The sequence below is a fragment of the Acinonyx jubatus genome, chromosome C1 (genome assembly GCF_027475565.1).
Source record: "Acinonyx jubatus isolate Ajub_Pintada_27869175 chromosome C1, VMU_Ajub_asm_v1.0, whole genome shotgun sequence".
NCBI lineage: Eukaryota > Metazoa > Chordata > Mammalia > Carnivora > Felidae > Acinonyx > Acinonyx jubatus.
The window spans coordinates 152,585,199-152,604,899 of NC_069381.1; the positions used below are offsets into that span (position 1 = coordinate 152,585,199).

Genomic DNA, 19,701 nt, shown 5'->3' on the forward strand with positions numbered 1-19,701 from the left:
GACCACTGCTATACTAATATCATCTGCTACACTGATAATTAATTAATTTCTCTACTTATATCCCCTTCATTTTGCTTAAATTCTAATTTCTCAAACTAAGTTTTTGGTCATGTTCTTTCATTGTTTCTTGATCAGTCTTGTCATCATTAAGACATCCAATGACTATTTGGTCCTATCCCATAGATTCTGATGGAGAATGTTCTTATTCTCCAAACAGCTTTTTATGTATTTTATTTGCTCCTTAACTCAATATTTGTTTAGGAGGGAATTTCTTAATTTTCAAATTGTTGGAATTTTTCTATCATTTTACTATTAATTTGTAGTTTAACTGTATTGTGATTAGATGATAACTCTATATGATATCTTCTATTGTGAATTTATTGAGGTTTACTTTGCTATCTAGTATATTGTTAATTAATATAAATATATACACGAGCACTTGAAAATAAGAAGTCTCCAAAGAAAGAAAATATGAAAACCCTGTATAAGTAAATTTTGAGATAATGTATACATTCAAGATATATTTACTTTTATTACTTATATTATTCAAATAATCAGTGTCCTTATTTAATTTTTCTTTGTTTTATCACAGGCTAAGAGAATGGTATTAAAACTCTCACAACCATTTTTATGTATCTTTATCAATATATTCTTGTATTTTTCATTGTTGAAATCAGTTGTTGGCTTTGAGTTCTTTATTTCATTGGAGTAATAACACAATTACTCAAAAATAGAAGGAAATGATTTTTAGATGATGGCAAGAATCCATCTCTAATAAAATACTAAAAAAATTGGACAACAGCAAAAATGAGTGCAACTGATTTTTCCTTTTTTTGTTTTTAAATTCAAATTTAATTTTGTTTTGAAATTCACCATTAAAATAATAAAGCATTAGGTTCTTACAGTTTTTGAGATTAACAGACGATTTAAAAAATCTATTTTCGTGCTTATTAAGCCATTAATCAACCTTTGATTTAACTGATTTCTCAATGAGCTAATTTATTTGAAAATATGTATATTTTCACACATGATTCTCAAGCTAAATTCTGCCTTGACCTGTAATGTTCATGTATTTTTGGCAGGCTGACTTCATAAAGTGAGCCGAGAGAATGCAGGGGCCATATCGTATCTGAAGCATCCACTTTGTTTTTTACACCAGGGCATTCAATAACCACTTAATAACTATAACACTGATGGTAAGAGCATTTTCCCTCCTCAATGGATTTATGCAACATTTCTTGCTTTTTAAAAATGTTCTCTACTATAGCAAATGATTTTGACCTTGAGGGTGAAGCAAAACAAAGCACAGCAAATAAAATACTCCACAATACTTTTTAAGAGTAAATGATTAAATGTTTTTTTTCTTGTTCCCTGACTTGATATTAGGATGTTTATGCTCTTATTTTAGACTTGGTTTGTTATAGGGAGCTCATTTATAGGGTTTAAAATGAGTTCAATTTATAATAAGTGATAAATTTATTAAAATATAAATCTGGAATTTACGGGTCAAAGGACATGAAATATGTGTATGTATATATACATATATTTTTATTTTTGAAAAAATACTTATTTTTAAGCTAGGTATGTACTGTTTTAAAGATGGGCATTTTACTGTTGTTATATATACTTATATGTACTTAAATATCTATACATATATATCTTAAATCATACAGAAATGAGATGCTCTACAACGTCAAAAATATTAGTATTAATATTTCATTGTGTACACTGTGCATATTAAAAATTTAAATGACCTCTATTAAAGACTCTCAACAAAGCAACAATATCAAAGAAAAATACAATGTCCTGAGATTTAGCATTTCCACAGAGAAGCTGGAAAAGTCAAATATTAGTCCATTAATTCCCACATCATCCCTAAAACCCAGATGATTTCTTCATCCAGCTGTATATTGGAAGGACAGTCTTCAGTGCATTTTTCATATTTACTAATTATTAACTTGTTCTTATCAATTGTGAAATCCAGTGTTAGTCAAATTTTTCACCAAGGTAGAGGGGAAGGTCGAGGAATATAGCTCTAGCATACTCCGAATTCTGCTTTAAAGTATGTCAAACATGGACTTTGTATTGATGATTAGACATAAAGTAACAAAAGAAATAGAACATCTCATCATATATTGGACCAACATAAAATTTTTGTAATACAAATAAGTTAGAAACAAACAAACAAAAAGTCTGCAAAATTGCATTTATAATTCCCAAGTTAGAAGTCAAAGTTGTAAATCAAATGAGTAATTTCCATTGTTAAATTCATTTTGCTGAAATGGGCATAGAGTCTCTAGCGTTCTTTTGACATTAATTTTTAATGATGAATGATAACATTTAACAAATATTTAATAAGTGTCTACTGGCGGGAGGAACTGTATAACTATAATGAAAGGGTTAAGAGTCCTGTTTTGAGCCAGGCAGGCTTGGGTTTGAATCGCAGTTACTGGTTTTACGGACTTTTGGCAATTATCTTCACCTCATTAAGCTTTAGCTTCTAATTTGTAAAATGGTCCTTACATCACATGGTTGCTATAAGGACTGAACAAGATAACACATGGAAAATGCTTGGCATGTGCTTGCCTGATAAATGGTAATAATTTTCATAATAGTATTATATAGTTTATAATATTTGTAATTGCTAACATTTGACCTTTTCAACTACCAAAAATATTAGTCTATGCACAAGATTAGGGCCTGAAGAATGAAATAGTGACTATAATAGTCCTAGTACCTGCCCTCATGGGTTCAATCAGATGGAAGATACAGAGAAGCAAACAACTGTCACACACGGTAATTGGATTCGTGTAGAGGATCTTGAGAGCACCACCTAATTCAGTCTAAGAAGGTTACAATAGAAGGAAATAACACTTGGAACAGAAGGATGAGTTGGATGGGGTTGGGGCAGGTGAAGAGGCGGGGGTAAGAGAGTATTCTAGACAGAGAGAACAGGCATAAGGATCAGAACCTGATAGAGCATGGGGAGTTTTAGGAAACAAAAGAGCAGTGTACTTGGATGGGGAGGGGAGGAGGGTACTACTATGTGAGGCTGGAAAGGTCACTAATAGTCATTTTTTGCAGGGATTCATATGCCATGTTAAGTAGTATAGACTGTAAGCAAGGGGCAGCTTCTGAAAGTTTAGAAAGAGGGGAGACCTTTGACCAGGTTTACCTCCTAGAAAGATGACTTATTATGTGGATACTAGACGAGTGAGGAGGAATATTCGTGGGGGTTGCAGCAGTTAAAGCTGAGAGATGATGGAGGTCTGACATTGTACAGAGCTGGTGGGGATGTGTAGTAGACAAAGAAACATAGAGTTGGCACCACCTGGTAAACACTTCGATGTAAGCAAGAGGGAGTTTGCGTATCCACTGGCTGGAATAGTTGCCATCTCATAAAGATCATGGCCCTGAGAAACTATAGCTCAGGATAAGGAAATAGGCAAGAGCTGAAAGGACATCCCCAACCAATGTCCAGATGGGACTCTCCAAAGTGTTTCCTGAGCATCTGTCAGATAATTATATGAGATTCTGAGTGTATTATTTTCTCCTCCTTCTCTCCTCCCTGCCACCTCCCCGGAGAGGAGAAGCTGCATCCAAAAGCAAACTGCTTCCTTAATTTGACTTAGGAAGAAGAGTCTTGCTTGATTTATTCTATCTGTATATTTTCAGAATATATAACTGATAAAAATGTATGTATTCATGAAAAGCATAATTAACTTATAAAATGACAATTACCACTGATGCAGCACCTCATTTGTGCCAGGTTCTGTGCTTGTTACTAGAAGTACAAAGATATATACGACCACAGTTATTCTCAAGCTGCTCACAAGATTAGTAAGTAGGACAGACAGATACGCAACAGAGAAATAGAGTATAATACACACATTTCATGTTATGCAGCTAGCAATTATATTTGGGGGGAATTGAGAGGGTTTTCCAGAATTAAGAGTTGCCTGATATAGTGAGCAACAAAGCAACAACATATCTTTATTGAGTCGATACATGGACAAAGTCATGAATCTCAATTCAAAGATCATTTTGTTTTGTTAGATTTTGCGGAGAGTGGCAAGAAGAAGAAGATAATTTCTAGCAAGAAATTATAGAGTCAAAACACATAAACTTCATGCAACGATGTGACTAGGACTGGGCTGAGTCCTGGGGAATTGGACAGAAGAAATGAATCTCATCAAGATGGTGCAATTGCCTACGATATATTCAAGACTGCCTTTTCCCCGTCCATGGCAATGTGTTTCAGATGGTAATTCTAGTAATACAGATGAAATAATAGGATAGGAAGCCGGAGGTCATGATTGGAGATGGATTTAGAAGATAAAATCCACAGGATTTGACAGTAAATTTGATGAGGGTTTCAAATTAGAGAAGTTGAGAATGAATCTAGACTTCTCATAAGCAATTTGAGAGCTTATATGATTGGGAGGAAAGTAGCATGGATTTTTTGGAAGCCAGGGAATGACAGAGCTTAAAGAATTAGGAAATATTGGGGCACCTGGGTGGCTCAGTCGGTAAGCGTCTGACTTCAGCTCAGGTCATGATCTCATGGTTCGTGAGTTCGAGACCCGCATCGGGCTCTGTGCTGACAGCTCAGAGCCTGGAGCCTGCTTCAGATTCTGTGACTCCCTCTCTCTCTGCTCCTCCCCCACTCACACTCTGTCTCTCTCTCAAAAATAAATAAACATTAAAAAAAAAGAATTAGGAAATACTGCAGACAAACAGGTGAGATAGGGTCACTGAACTTGGCAATTAAGAGAACATCAATGGTTTCTGACAGAGAGAAAGTTAGGGAAAAAAACAGAAAGGGGATGTTTGAAGGTGACTAAGCAGTGGAAAATGGGAAAACAGTGAGTATAATCTATTTTTCAAGAAGATTGGCAATGAGTTTAAGGAAAAAAAAACTTAAGAGGTGAGATCAAAGGGACACTTAAAATTTACATGATTTTATTTTATTTTAGAGCAGGAATCTTGTCCATTTATCTAAGTTTGTGGTAAGGTCTTCTAAAGGAGAAACTGTAATACAGGATGGAGGCAATAGTTGCTACATCAGAGACCATGAGGATTTGTGAAGAGACTGTACAGAAAGAAAAGTTGGGGGCATACGCATCTATCTTGCAGAGATTCCTAATATCCCCAGATATTTTGTGTGATGCTTTTCTATGAGAAACATTATGTTACCATGGTGTTCATGAATTTGGATACTTGTAACAATCTTGGTACCTATCCCTTTTGATTCAAGATTAACCAGAGACTTCCTATTTCCTTATTTAACATATATTTACTGGGCACCTTCTATAGGCTAGGCACTATGCTAAATGTGGGCTATACTTTGGTAAATGAAACGGATTAATCCCTGCTCTCAGGTACATTTAAAAAAGGATCAGTTGCCACGTAAGGTGTTCACTGTAGACTTTTCTGTGTTAGTACAAATTTAATCTGCTGAGCAGTATATGCTGAGGTTGGAAATTGTCACATGTTCTTTAACCCAAGTACAGTAAAGATAAAAGTATTAAATGAACGAATATCAGCAAAGCTGCAAATAAGTTTTATTTTAACACAGATGTTATAAATGAGAGGGCAAATGGAAGTCTAGAAGTAAATATTCATTACCCATTTACTCATTCATTTAATAAACATTTTGTATATGCTATGGCCTTAAGGTGACTAAGACCTGGTTAGTGTTTCTCCTATTCTCAAAGATTTCATAATCTAATGGTGCAATCATAGAAGTGCTTCCTAATGATTTTAAGCCTTAAACTCAGAAGCATGTCTTCCTAAAATACAACGTGAAGTAACCATAGCCTAACAGAATAAGTGCTCTGTAATTAGAATTAGAGTTCCACAGGTCAGTGTGAGATGCAGCAGCAGATCGGTCTAACATGCAGGCCATTCCAGAAGAAAGAGGATCCTCCAGGACTGAGGGAGAGGACTCAGGCACTTGTGGCTGTGCCATTAACCTATGCCCAGTGAAGAGGTTTGGTAGCTAGGACCAACTCTATAATGGACTTTTATTCTTAGTTCTTTAATAAACAATACATTCATTTTAAAGAAATGCCAAAGAAATTATTTTTTCAGGCACTATTAAGGAGATTTAGTGTAATGGTTAAGAACATGGACTGTGTTGCCAGCTGCCTGGATTCTAGCCTGGGATCAGTCCTTACTATTTGTGTGACATTGGCAAGCTACTTAAACTCTTTGCATTCAATTTCCTTATCTGTAAGATTAGACTAATAATATCTATCTCCTGGTATGAAGCACTGGGGGAGACAACACATTGTAAAACCCTACAAACAGTGTTTTCCCACGGTGAGCACTCAACATATGATATCTGTTATTAACGTGACATGAATCACAAAGATCCAAATGTCATTTTTACTCATTCTGGGGCTCACTCATTGCAAAAACAAGTGTACTTTTTCCCTAACTAGCTTAGAATACGTGTTTTTATTCCAAAAAGTAGAAGTTTAATAACTCAATTCATTTAAAAAGTATTTATGAGACAGAATTATGGTATAATTGTGCCTTGGCCCCTTATGTTTTTGAGCACTTTTAACTTTAGAATAGCTTTTAGATCCTCATAATATTCCTATAAGTGCTATTGGACAGTTGTCCTCCTTTTACAAATTAGGAAATGGGACAATATAGGGTTAGTGATTTGCCCAGAGTAGACGTAAGGCCAGCAGACTTTTAGTCTAGTATTTAAACAAATCAACCAAAACTGAAAAAGTTCTTGAGCACACACTTGTGCCCAACATTGCAGTCGGTGCCTCAGAAGACTAAAATTATACAAAATACAATCCATCACCAAAGAATCTTACTTTCTAATTGGAGAGATATCATCTTATATTGTCTTTTGCACAGTCTCAGCAGTTTTGCCCAGTTTTTAAAGCTCTTTGAAATCTGTCCAAGCCACCACCCTTTATTATTAGTTTTCAGTGGAAACCCATATTTCTAGCTGATCCATTATTTTTACTACTGCATGAGTCAAGAAACATTATGAGGTTTTAATTTTTTTAATGTTTTATTTATTTTTGAGAGAGAGACAGAGTATAAGTGGGGGAGGAGAAGAGAGAGAGAGGGAGACACAGAATCTGAAGCAGGATCCAGGCTCTAAGCTGTCAGCACAGAGTCTGATGCAGGGCTCGAACTCATGAATCGCGAGATCATGACATAGCAGAAGTTGGACAGTTAACTGACTGCGCCACCCAGGTGCCTCGAAACATTATAAGGGTTTAAAAACAATTCTTTAGGTTATTTGAATGTACTTTGTGGGTTGAGGTCTGCTGGGATTTACAGAATGATGAATGTGACCCATGCTATGCCTTTTCTGCATTTGGGAACAAACATGGGACAAGTAGAGACAGATAGCCCATAGATTTGTTCTGGAATGGGTGGGGGTCAGTTGTGTATAAGTGTGCATCTTAAGGGGGAGGCAAAGCAAATACAGGCCTCCATTTTACATGTCCCTTAATATGGAGTCTGTTTTCGGTTTCCTGGAAATTGAGGCAGTCAGTAGCCTCATCTCCTGTGATTTTATATTTCAGAAATACTAAACTATTATTGTTTCCAAACACATCCTGTTGGTTCATGTCTCTAGGTTTCTGTATATTTACTTTTTCTGACTGGAATGCTCTTTAGAAAAAAGGTTTCTTACATTTTTTAAGGAGTCTACCATATCAAGAATTTAATGAGAAATTTAAAAATTAAACAGATAATACAAAATCTATCACTTTCCCCAGATAAACACGTAAAGAAATTTATTACTGAGGGCAGAAGGCAAACAATACAAAAGGACTAACAGTGGAGTATGTTACTAGTACTTCTTACAAGAAAATACTGGGAGCAGTTGGGAATGTTACTGGTAATAATAATAATGACAGTTTATTGAATACTTACAATTTGTCAGGCATTATGCTAACTGCTTCGCATTTATAGCCTCATTTAATAGTCCACAGAAAGTAGGAAGTAGGTGATATTATCCTCATTTTTGAGATAAGAAAATTGAGGATTAGATAGTCGGGTAAGGTCACATGGTATGTGGCTAAAATGGAATTATACAACACAGTGTCTGGCTCTAGAGCATAATCAATTACCAACACCTTTATAATTGTGGGCCTCACATGTCTACAGACAAGTGCTTAGAAAATGGTAATAAACAATGGGCATTTGTAATTTTAACTCATGCCATTAACAGAATTTCAATAATGATCCACTGTAGATAAGGCTCATTATTGAAATTAAGGAAGGGAAACATTAACATATTCAAATGGAACAGGTAACAGAGACCATGGCCAGTAACATTTTGAGTCAATGAGGTATTTCCCAACATGGAAATTCATATTTAAAGGTTGAAAGTCATCTTTCTAAAATCCAAATATATATACAGTTGACCCTTGAACAATGCAGGGGTTAAGGGGGCTGATCTCCTGTGCAGTTGAAAATCTGCATATAACTTTTGGCTCCTCCAAAATTTAACCATTAATAGCCTACTGTGACCAGAAGCCTTACTGATAACATAAACAGTTGATTAACACATATTTTGTATACATATTATATACTGTATTCTTATAATAAGGCTAGAGAAAAGAAAATGTTATTAGATAATCATAAGGAGGAGAAAATACACTTATAGTACTGTACTGTATTTGTAAAAAAAAAATCAGTGTGCAAATGGGCCCATGCAGTTCAAACCATGTGGTTCGAGGGTCAACTATATATGTATGTGTGTATACATGTATATATGTATCTGCATATATGTATATATGATAATTACCACATAATATTATAATTACTATGCACATATGCAAAACTACAGCTCGTTTGTATCCTCTATTACTAGTACACTCCCTGGCACATGGTAACTGGTGAGTAAGTGAAGGTAGGCAAAAGAACAAAGACCAAAACAGAAAGAACCAAAATGATAAGGTTACTTTAATACAGTATAGACTGCATTCCTAATTTAGAGTAAAGAAACTTCATCTTTTGAGGCATCTGCTATCAGTTTAATTCCACTAAAAGAACATCTTCTAAATTGTGCCTTCCTTTGAAGAGAATACAGCATAAGACTAAGGAAGCAATGAAGAGAAATAATTTTAATTGAGTTTATTTATGACCAAGAAGAAAAAAACAAATAGTGAAGGCAAGTGCCAGGAACTTTGTGACTATGTGGTAATTTATAAAAGAATATTTACAGAAAGCCAGTTGAAAAATGAATGAAATAAACTGAAATGTAATGGGGATGAATAGAAGGTTCAGTATTTAATATAAATATTCAGCTGGATGAGATACAACTGTGTTTCAATAGCAATTCTTGTGAAAAGGATGAGGGAAAAGTACTTTCCTAGAAGCCCAATATAAATTGACAAGGCAAATGTCCGATAAAGATAAAAGCAACAGGATCTAATACAGCATTAGATTGAATCAAGAGAAAAATGGCGTCTGGATCATGGGAAATAAAACTGTATTTTCAGGTGTGCTTTCATCAGAGCAAGTGTGATAATGAGAATCCTTCAAAATGGTTCCATTAAAAAGAGTTGGAAAGAGATGGAAAAGTTTAATCTGAGTGCCTGCTTTGTGCTAAACATGTTCAAACATGTCACAAATACAAAAGGAGAGACAAGAATGCATGTAAGTAGTTATAACAAAATCGTACAATACTTTGTAATATGTGTAAGCCTAGAACATGAGTTGTTCATTGCATAAACTCTGTGCCTTCTGTCTCTGGAAACCAAAAAAAGAAGCCATCCATTCTACCTGGGGTCCAGCAGTTTTCATGCCCACTGCTTTCATTAAACATTTTTTTAATGTTTATTTATTCATTTATTGCTTTAATTTTCTTCTTTATATATTTGTCATTCTCAAATTCTTTACAATGGAAATGAATTGTTTTTATAATAAAAAAGAATGCAATCCAAGTAATTTAAAAAGGCTCTTAAAGACTAATTCCCAAATTATCCAAAACCCCATGTAGCAGCCTGAGCCTTATTCCCTTTCTGAATGAAGCTTGATTATATCACTGTATTCAAAAGTCCAGGGTCCCCCAAAGGCTGGGCCAAACCAGGCACTAATGAATTTGCTATTTTCTAAAAATACAGCGAAATGAAGACAGACTCTAGTAGTGAGCATTATATGTTAAATACTCTGATCATTAATAATATAATTAATTCAATTAAAAGGATTATTAATAAAATAAGAATAAATGGGGTTTAAACTAAGTCCCTCTCTAAGGTTCATTCAGGTCTCAGCTTAACAATTATTTACATTTAGTTTAAACTAATTTACTGTTATCATTTTTATTAATGTCATCAATTTCTCTGATTCACTTTCACACATTCAAGGGGAATCAACAACACTAATTTTCCAGCCTATAATTTGTTCGTTTTTTTCTTTTCTTTTTTTTTTAATATGAAATTTATTGTCAAATTGGTTTCCATACAACACCCTGTGCTCATCCCGAAAGGTGCCCTCCTCAATACCCATCACCTACACTCCCCTCCCTCCTACCCCCATCAACTGATTTCAAAGAGCTAAAACAGTTTAAGAATTCTGAACTTTAGGCACTACAGCCATGGACCTAATGCTTGCACTTTGATTAGAAAAGCAGTGCATTTAAGTTCAGTATAGGCAGCAAAAGCTTAATTTATCAGATTTCCTAAAACACGCAATGTGCAATGGTATCATCTATTCTATTTAATTACAGTTAAAAAAATTACTGGTACAATAAACTGTTTTATCAGTTCCTATGGATCATGACTTAAATTTGAGAAATACTGTATTAAATTATCTCTAAAGTTTCTACTACCCTTACATTTAAATTTTCAATTAATGCAACGATAATCCAAGATATAAAATGACACAGAGTATGCAGAAATAGAACTGCCTCCAGTGGTTCAGTGGATAGTCACTTTTTTATAAAAAGATCAGTTTTTCTGTGAACTAGCTCTGAACAATACAAACAAAAACAGTATAAATAATGTAAAATTTTTGCAGCAAAATTATTTGTTATGGATGGTCTTTATAATAAAAGTTGCATTTTTTCCTAAAGTTTCTTTCTTTTTTTCTTAACGTTTATTTATTTATTTATTTATTTATTTTTTTGAGACAGAGAGAGACAGAGCATGAACGGGGGAGGGTCAGAGAGAGGGAGACACAGAATCTGAAACAGGCTCCAGGCTCTGAGCTGTCAGCACAGAGCCCTACGTGGGGCTCGAACTCACGAACCGCGAAATCATGACCTGAGCCGAAGTCGGCCGCTTAACCGACTGAGCCACCCAGCCGCCCCTTAAAGCTTCTTTCTTAATTCAACAGATAGCATGTAATAGCAATTAGTCTTCATTAAATATTAAATGTAAACCTAAAGATTCAAGCCAAAAAAAATCAGACTAGAAAAAATACTGCCAAATTTAACAGTACCTTAGAACCAATTTTACAAAAATAAAGATCATTAAAAGAAATCAGCTTCCATTGGTTCTTTAGCAAAAGCCAAATATTTAATGAAACTGAGATACTACTCAAATTAAAATCCTGAAAAAAACTACACGATGTTTTACAAAAATGAGCTATCATTTTTTCCCCCTGAATCCATTTCCATGGACATGTGAGATGAAATGAGGATCTACCTACCATTCTATCTCTGCACTCTTTCTCTCCTCATCTCATTACACAAATATGATTTACCCAAGGCAATAATATACAAGTATATATTTACATACAGGCAATAATACACGCATGTACATATAAATTTATACCTACCCACACATATAAAATCTTACCTCTTTGCTTTCTTCCAGATCTGATTCACTACTGAAGTCCTCTGTGTTTAAATTTTCAAAGTCAGACTCTCCTACAGCAATTGGTACAGTCACGGTAAGACTGGGATTGTTTATGAATGACATGTAATCGCTTTCATCAATAATGTATTTTTCAACACTGCTGCCGGTTCCTATTCCACTTGTGGTTCCATTCACATCTTTAATATAGTCAAGATCTTTTCCAATTTCTGTTGTATGATTGGACATACAACTGTCTTTCTTATTGTTTAGATCATCAAGTGGTTTAATTTCATCTAGAATCTTTTGTTTTCTGACAAACGATTGTTGAATAAATTCATATATTTTTCTCTTCACATAAGCTACTCCTTTGTGCATCCTGTCCACAGCTATTTGGAGGTTGTTCATTTCATTATCATCATCTGTGGCTGCAAGATTGTCTGCACTAAATGAGCTCAGAAGCAAGGCCAGAAAGAGGTTCAGGACCTTAAAAATAACACAAACATGATTATAATTTCACCCCAATGTAAAGAGCAGATTGTGATAACTTATTCCTCTAAGTGTAGAGGAAACTGTAAGTTCTAACAGCTAGATTAGAAAGAAGCACCATAGAATAGTGATTAGAAGTTGGGTAATCTGAATTTGTGATCTGGCTCAGTAGCTGCTACACTCTACATCCTTGGGCAAAGACATGATTTTTACTGGTCTCACATTCTCCCACATATAGAACAAAGATGATGAATGAGTTAACCTAAGGTTTAGCTATGTTTAAACTTGTATGATTATAAGAAAACAGATTGATATATGTACTATGCACAAGTTCTAACCTTAAAAATCATTAGTGTTTGCAATTATACACTGAAATACATTCTATAGTTTCCCTTATGATAAACAGAGATATTGAGTTGGATATTAATTTAAAAAATAATCATTATGATCCAGAATGAGAATAAGTATCTTAACACAGGTATTGACACTTATTTTCTTAACCCATTATTTCTCATGCTCCACTATTGATTAATTAGAAGAACCATTTATAAATAATTTCCAATACTTCCATAAGACTGATACTTTATATATATATATATACTTTATCTATCTATCTATGCATCTATCTATCTTTTGGAATATATTAAAATTTTCTATACCTTAAAGAGTAATTAACATTTCAAACTTAAAGAGAGAGAAGAATTGATCAGTTATTCCATTTGGGTAATCTCAGGCATCATTAGCCAATCCTTATTTTGACCTAGCACCACTAGAGAATTGATTAACCTAGGTTGGCTAATGCATCTGCCATATGACATAGAGTGATTGAACGGTATATGCCACGAAGGGTCAAGGAAATGGTAAAATCACTATGAACACTTAAAGACTCCACTCTTTAGTCCTATACTGGCAAGTAACATTAGGCTTTCTTTAAAAATTTTTTTCAGATTTCTCCCTCTTCTCTGAATTTGAAAAATATTCCCAATATATCCTTCTAGGCATGTCTTCAATATGATACTCTATTAAAATTCATATAACAAATGTGATGAAATGATTGACAAAGTGGATTTGAATATAAAAACTATAGGGTCACTGCTATATTACTGTGTTGTGAAAGTGAGACATATCTATATCTATCTATCTATATCTATATCTATATCTATATCTATATCTATATCTATATCATCTATATCTATATCTATATCTATACATCTATATTTATCTCCAAGGCAAGAGACTTTACAAATTATTAATCATAGTTTTTGCTTGGGCAAAATGGTCACTATCCTATTATGCTCTTAATCTATTTCTGAAATATATATCTTAAATGGGTACATACCACCAGGTTTCCAATAACCATAACCATCATGAAGACAGTAAGGCACATGGCTTGACCAGCAACCTCCATACAGTCCCACATGGTTTCTATCCACTCTCCACAGAGCACGCGGAACACTATTAGGAAGGAGTGGAAAAAGTCATTCATGTGCCAGCGTGGAAGCTGACAGTTGGTGGAGATCTTGCAGACACAATCTTTGTAGCTTTTACCAAACAGCTGCATGCCAACCACAGCAAAAATGAAGACGATGATGGCCAACACCAAGGTGAGGTTACCCAGAGCCCCCACTGAGTTGCCAATGATCTTTATTAGCATATTTAATGTTGGCCAAGATTTTGCCAACTTGAAAACTCGGAGCTGGAAAATAAAAAAAATTATATAATTATTATTATGATCTTTAAAAGCATTGCATATACTGAGGTTTACCAAGAAATGATGATTAATATAGAATCTCTTACATCTGCCCTGCCCTTGAAACTTCTCAGGCTCATTGTTAATTTTTGGACCTTCTAGGAAGAATTTAGTTCTTCCATATTTTAACCATGTAGATCATCTTCCCTAAGAGTCAATTTCTGAAGATTACTGGGGGCCAACTGTCCATAATTTGTTTTGTGAATGTGGTTCTAAGGCATACCAGGCCCAACACTAATATTAACATCTGATTCACAATAATCTCTGTTGAAAAGATATTCATTTTGCCAATCGAATGCAAAGCGACATCATACTGAGGTCCTGCTATAGGTGGAGAAAAATGTTTATTATTCATTAATGCTCCTTTAGGGTACTGACATAGCTGTGCCTGCATTTAAAAATTTGGAGTATTTCCCATACCTATAATTCTTCCCCTGATTTGCAGGGACATATATGTAAACCAATGAGCATGTTAAGTAATCCTACAGATCTTTTCCCTCTCATTTAGAGAAGAAGCATATTATCCAGAGGTAGAATTAGGAATTTTCTGCATGCCCAACTGTGTCTGATCACCATTTACCACTACAAAGGGCTGTTTATATTTTCAAGTGACTATTAAAATGTGATATATTTCATTACAAGTATTTTCTTAGATCCAGAAATATTAACTGTAGTCATCTCTAGAAATGATAATTAGTCACAATTGCAACTGAGTAATATATTAAACTTTACATGACTGTACTTTTTTTTTTTTAAATAAAGGTTTTTCTAAACACACAGAGATAATTTTTTTTTTCCACTTAGGGATAGTTTTGATGATGCAAATGTACACAAAGATTTAAAATGTTAATAGTTGTGTAGTAAAACCTATGACAATACTATATACGAGCTCTGATTGTTGGACAGGTTTAGTTTTTGTTGCTGTTTTGTTTATTTTTTACCAGTCGGAATGAACGGAGAACTGATAATCCTTCCACATTGGCAAGGCCGAGTTCTACCAGGCTAAGTGTCACAATAAAACCATCAAAGATATTCCAGCCTTCTTGGAAATAATAGTAAGGATCCATGGCAATAATTTTCAGAAACATTTCTGCTGTAAAGATCCCAGTGAAAACCTAAGATCAAAACAAAGTTACTCTAATTCCATCAGATAATGATAAAGTGGAATGACATAGTATTTGATCGCAGAACAAAATGTTAATGCTACTTTCCCCATAATGATGCTATTACGAGCTCACATTTGTGTAGTAATGTATAGCGGATAAAAAGGCTCTTATATACTTTATTTCATTTTATCGTTACAGAAATTTATTGTTAGCCATGGACGTGGCTAACGCAGGCAATATAAATATCACTTTACCGGTGCGGAAACAGGTCTTTACGTGGGTGCAATGGTTTCTCAGATATCACACAACTAGAAAATGCCAAAAATTGGACTGGAATGCAAATTTATTTTGAACTAGTATTCCTTCTGTCCCATCAAACTGTCTGCCCCTCCAGACTTTATACAACACAGGTACTGACAAGATCTTGCCCATGATCACTTTTAATTGTCTATAAACATATTCCCCTTCCCTCAAATCAGATCATTATTATACAGGTACATTTATTACTATAATACATGTGTTATATTATCAATTTGTTATGCACGTGAAAAAAAGAAATTTACTTCCATAATATAAAAAGCAGACCTTTAAAAATATAAATATTACAACTCAGGATGCTTTACATGTCTTGCTTTTTACCATCAAAAATCTTATACCTCAAAACAAATGTTATGAAAAATACATACATTACTTTAAAGTCTGTTTTCTTTCATCAAATAAAAACTAATATTCCTAAATTGAGTCAACTGACAAACACTTTAATAATTCATGTTTTTTAAGCACAGAGGAGAAAGAATTAAGTGGCAACCTTTACCAAAAATGGCCTTGCTAATCATATAATGCACAAAATATACTAGAGGTTTTCAATATTTCATGGTTTTGATATAGAATGGATGGATAAAACAATACATGTCCTACCTAGCTGCTGGAGGTGGAAAAGCTAAAGACATTTTTGAGATGTTAAATTTTTGCTTATAATGATGATGATGACTAAGCAAAATGAAAAGATCTACTTTTTTTTGTTTTAGTCTTCTACAGCTAGGGAAACTGTGATAATGTCTTTCCAAGAGGTGTGCCCTTAAATTGCTTCTGTATCTTGAAAAATTATAAATATCAATATTGACTTTCCAAGTAGTACTATAGGCCTATATATTGCTCTCTTTGTTAGCTTTTGCTTTGACATTAAGGGCTATTTATTGTTGGCAAAAGTTAAGGTATAGCCAGCTAGCTATAATTCCAATCTTTTGGGAGCCAGGAGGTAAGAAGGTGGTGAAAAGACTGTGTTAAGCTATAAATGGAAACAGTTTCTCAAACAGAAAATTTGAAGATTGAACACATTTACCTTCCAATATGCTTACCAAGTTTCCTACTGTAAGCACATTATTGAAATGTTCCGTCATTGGGTAATGCTCCATGGCCATGAAAAGAGTATTTAAGACAATACAGATGGTGATGGCCAGGTCAACAAATGGGTCCATCACGACCAGGTTGACAATATGTTTCACCTTTAACCAATACGGTGAACAGTCCCAGATTAAGAATATGTTGGAAAATTTATACCAACAGGGTGGGCATTTCTGTCTGGATTCTTCAAGTTCTAGATTTAAAAAAAAAAGAACCACCAAAAGATATATTTAATAGATACATATATTTATTTCAGATCCACAAGTCTTCTTTTTCAGTAATCCACACATTTTCATTTGGTACAGAGTCAGCCTCATTTGTATCTAAAAATACTATCGCATTTATTCTTTAGACCTCTGAAGATATTTTTTCAGACATACACATAGGGCAGAGGGAGCAAAGAATAGCTTTTTTCTTGTATGTATTGACAACATGGCTCAATGATTGGCCTGAAGTGAATGGTCTTTTAAATGAAGTTTTTCCATAGGAAAATGAGTTGCAGAAATGTAGATACTGTGTGTAATCCTATGTTAATGTCTGGCTAAGCTGTCATCCTAAATCTATAAGAGACAGGGTAGGGTTTGATATGAGCCAAGAATCATCTTTTAAATTTGTTTTTGTTCTGTGAAATGACCTGCTCCTCTCCTCCAATCTTGAGAGTATTTTGGATGGTGTTGAAGTCCTAAGCCTAATGGAACAAAAGAGAGGGTCACTGTGACTAATAAGATTAGGGAACCTCTAACAAATGCTTTATTCCACATTTTCAAAGAATTATCACACTGGAAAACATTCTTTAGATTTCCAATATCATTGCATTTAAGTAACGTTTTTAAAGTTCCGAGAATATATGAGCAGGTGTAACAAATAATAAATCTTAAATAATACCTATTATATTCTCTTTCTAACATACTGTTTCCAATTTACAAATAGAGATATTTGTTTCAAGTGAGAAAATATAAGTTTACTGAAAATAATTGAACGATAATGGGATGGGTAACAAACCTTCTACTGTATTTGTTAAAATGCTGGCTATACTCATTGCTCTTTGCCTTTGGGAAGGATCTTCTAGAAAGTCCATGGAAACATGGAAAGAACTTGACCTCTTCCTCATCTCAGTTTCGGTGGTTGTTCCCTATAAAGAAAATTCTAATGTATTAAATGATTAACTTGAGCAATATGATAAGCAAATAACCAGATGTGACACAGTGAATTTCATGAAACACATGCATCATGCACTTTCATATTTAGTTGGTGATGGCAGATATTGCTGACTTATTGTATCATTAACCTGGAATATCCAAACTGTCAACCATTCAGTCATACAGCAAAAACTGAGTTTTTTAACCCTCTAATTTCATAATTTTATGAGACATGATGCAATTTTGATATAGCTAATAAATCTATTGAGAGCCATATTTAACAGTTAGCACTAGTTCTGAACTACTAGTAAAAAACTAATAACTTGAAAAGTCATATAAATGATCAGGCATTTTATGTTGAGAAGGTAGCCATTTATTCTTAAAGAAATACAAACGATTACAACACATGTAGCTGCCATCTCATTATCTGTACACAAGACATAGATGGTCATTGACAACACAAACTGTATGTTAAAAAAGTCACACATGCTGCATGGACAACAGTTTCATCCAGGGTACCAAAGCAATAAGTCATCTAACTCTGACTTAGTCATGCCTCATCATGCTGATATATTTCCAAGTGGTTTCACAGTCTAATAAGAGGCAGCATGTGTTTAGAAATTCCTCATCCTGTATACATTCACAAAAACATAACATATGTTTGTACACAGACGATTCTTTTATGTCTGTATTAACAATTTATTTGTGTCTCATCATTTAGATTCATTTTGAGAAGACTTATATCAGCATTTATTTTTTAGAAAGACAAATGTGAATAGTAGAAACTTCAAGATAACAATGAAGCTATCTATTGAGGCACAGTGTTCTTGAAAATCTTCTAAAATAAGGCAGAGCTATATTGAAGAATCTGTTGGAAAGATTTATTATACACCCTTTATACTTAAACATAGGAATCATTCATTTACTTTTATACCAAACTTTAGAGGATGGCCTGCTATCTAATCTCAGCATGGGTATATAGCAAATCCTCCAACTGGAGGCAGTAATTTATGATTGTGTCTAATTCATTCTTAGCAAATTTAATAATTAAATGCATTCGGTGTTATGCAAGAGTGTTGAGGCCTTAAGTTTTAGTTGGTTAGTCTATTAAAGGTATTACAAGATGCAGGTGCATTCGCAGCTTGACCAACCAGGAATCATTCTCAAAGGTTCCATTCTGTAGAAACACTGGCTGGTGCAGCAATAATGGGCCAGCCATGCCTGAACTATTTAAAACTTCCTTACATTGTCATCAGTAGCTGGCTTATCTATTATCACCTCTGGCAGAAGCTGTCCAACAGGCGATGTAGGAACTGAAGGTCCACCAACCAAGGAAACCACACCATTGCAATCCACAGTGCTGTGCATCTTCCCATTCACTGGAAACACTGCCAGCATCCGGGAAGACCTACTGGTCTGACTCAGGTTACTGTTGCGCCGCTCTCCATGTCGTCGGGGCACAAACAAGGAGTCTCTCCGGCTCTCATTATCCTCAAAGGTGCTGTGCTCATCATCAGCAAAGTCATTCTCTGATCCCACATCCTTTGCTCGCCCTCTAAAGCTGAAAAGGCTTGTTCTGCTATTTCGCCTTGGAGAAAATAGGGAGCCACGGATGCTCAACAAAGACTAGAAGTTTGAAACCAAAAAAAGTACAAGCATATTAATATAGACATTTGAAATGTGCTTTTATTTTGCAAAATTAAATTGAAGGAGATTCAGTATTCATAACAGGATGTGATTTGTTCCTTTTCATTAACATTCTCATTTTATGTGCTCAAATTAAATTGGTTTTATAAGAAATTTCTAGATCTTGAGATTATGAATGGGGAGAAGGATCACAATTTAAAGACACTGAAGAAAACTCAAACCCTGACCCAACATTTTCAAGTTCCAAAGCAAACATCCTTAGCACATTACTTTGGACACCATAAACATTCAATAAACATTGGCAGCGTGACCTTCACAAGGCCTTCACAAGGCCACATTATTGCTCTTTCCTTCAAGGAATTCCAACATCTTTCACAAAT

The 19,701-nt window shown here is 34.4% G+C and overlaps 1 protein-coding gene across 6 annotated transcripts in view; it reads right to left on the minus strand.

Annotated features, from left to right (window-relative positions):
- Positions 1-19,701, minus strand: part of LOC106982887 (sodium channel protein type 1 subunit alpha) — a 147,555-nt gene that overhangs the window by 36,670 nt on the left and 91,184 nt on the right. For 4 of the 6 annotated variants that reach the window (XM_053215218.1, XM_053215222.1, XM_053215217.1 and 1 more), the window contains exons 12-17: positions 18,920-19,300; positions 17,538-17,667; positions 16,490-16,728; positions 14,967-15,140; positions 13,615-13,971; positions 11,790-12,272 (exon numbers count right to left, since the gene is read on the minus strand). In XM_053215218.1, the coding sequence (XP_053071193.1) occupies positions 11,790-12,272; positions 13,615-13,971; positions 14,967-15,140; positions 16,490-16,728; positions 17,538-17,667; positions 18,920-19,300 (1,764 nt within the window). The remainder of the gene's footprint in view (positions 1-11,789; positions 12,273-13,614; positions 13,972-14,966; positions 15,141-16,489; positions 16,729-17,537; positions 17,668-18,919; positions 19,301-19,701) is intronic. The other 2 variants (XM_053215221.1, XM_053215220.1) reach the window with 2 other exon arrangements.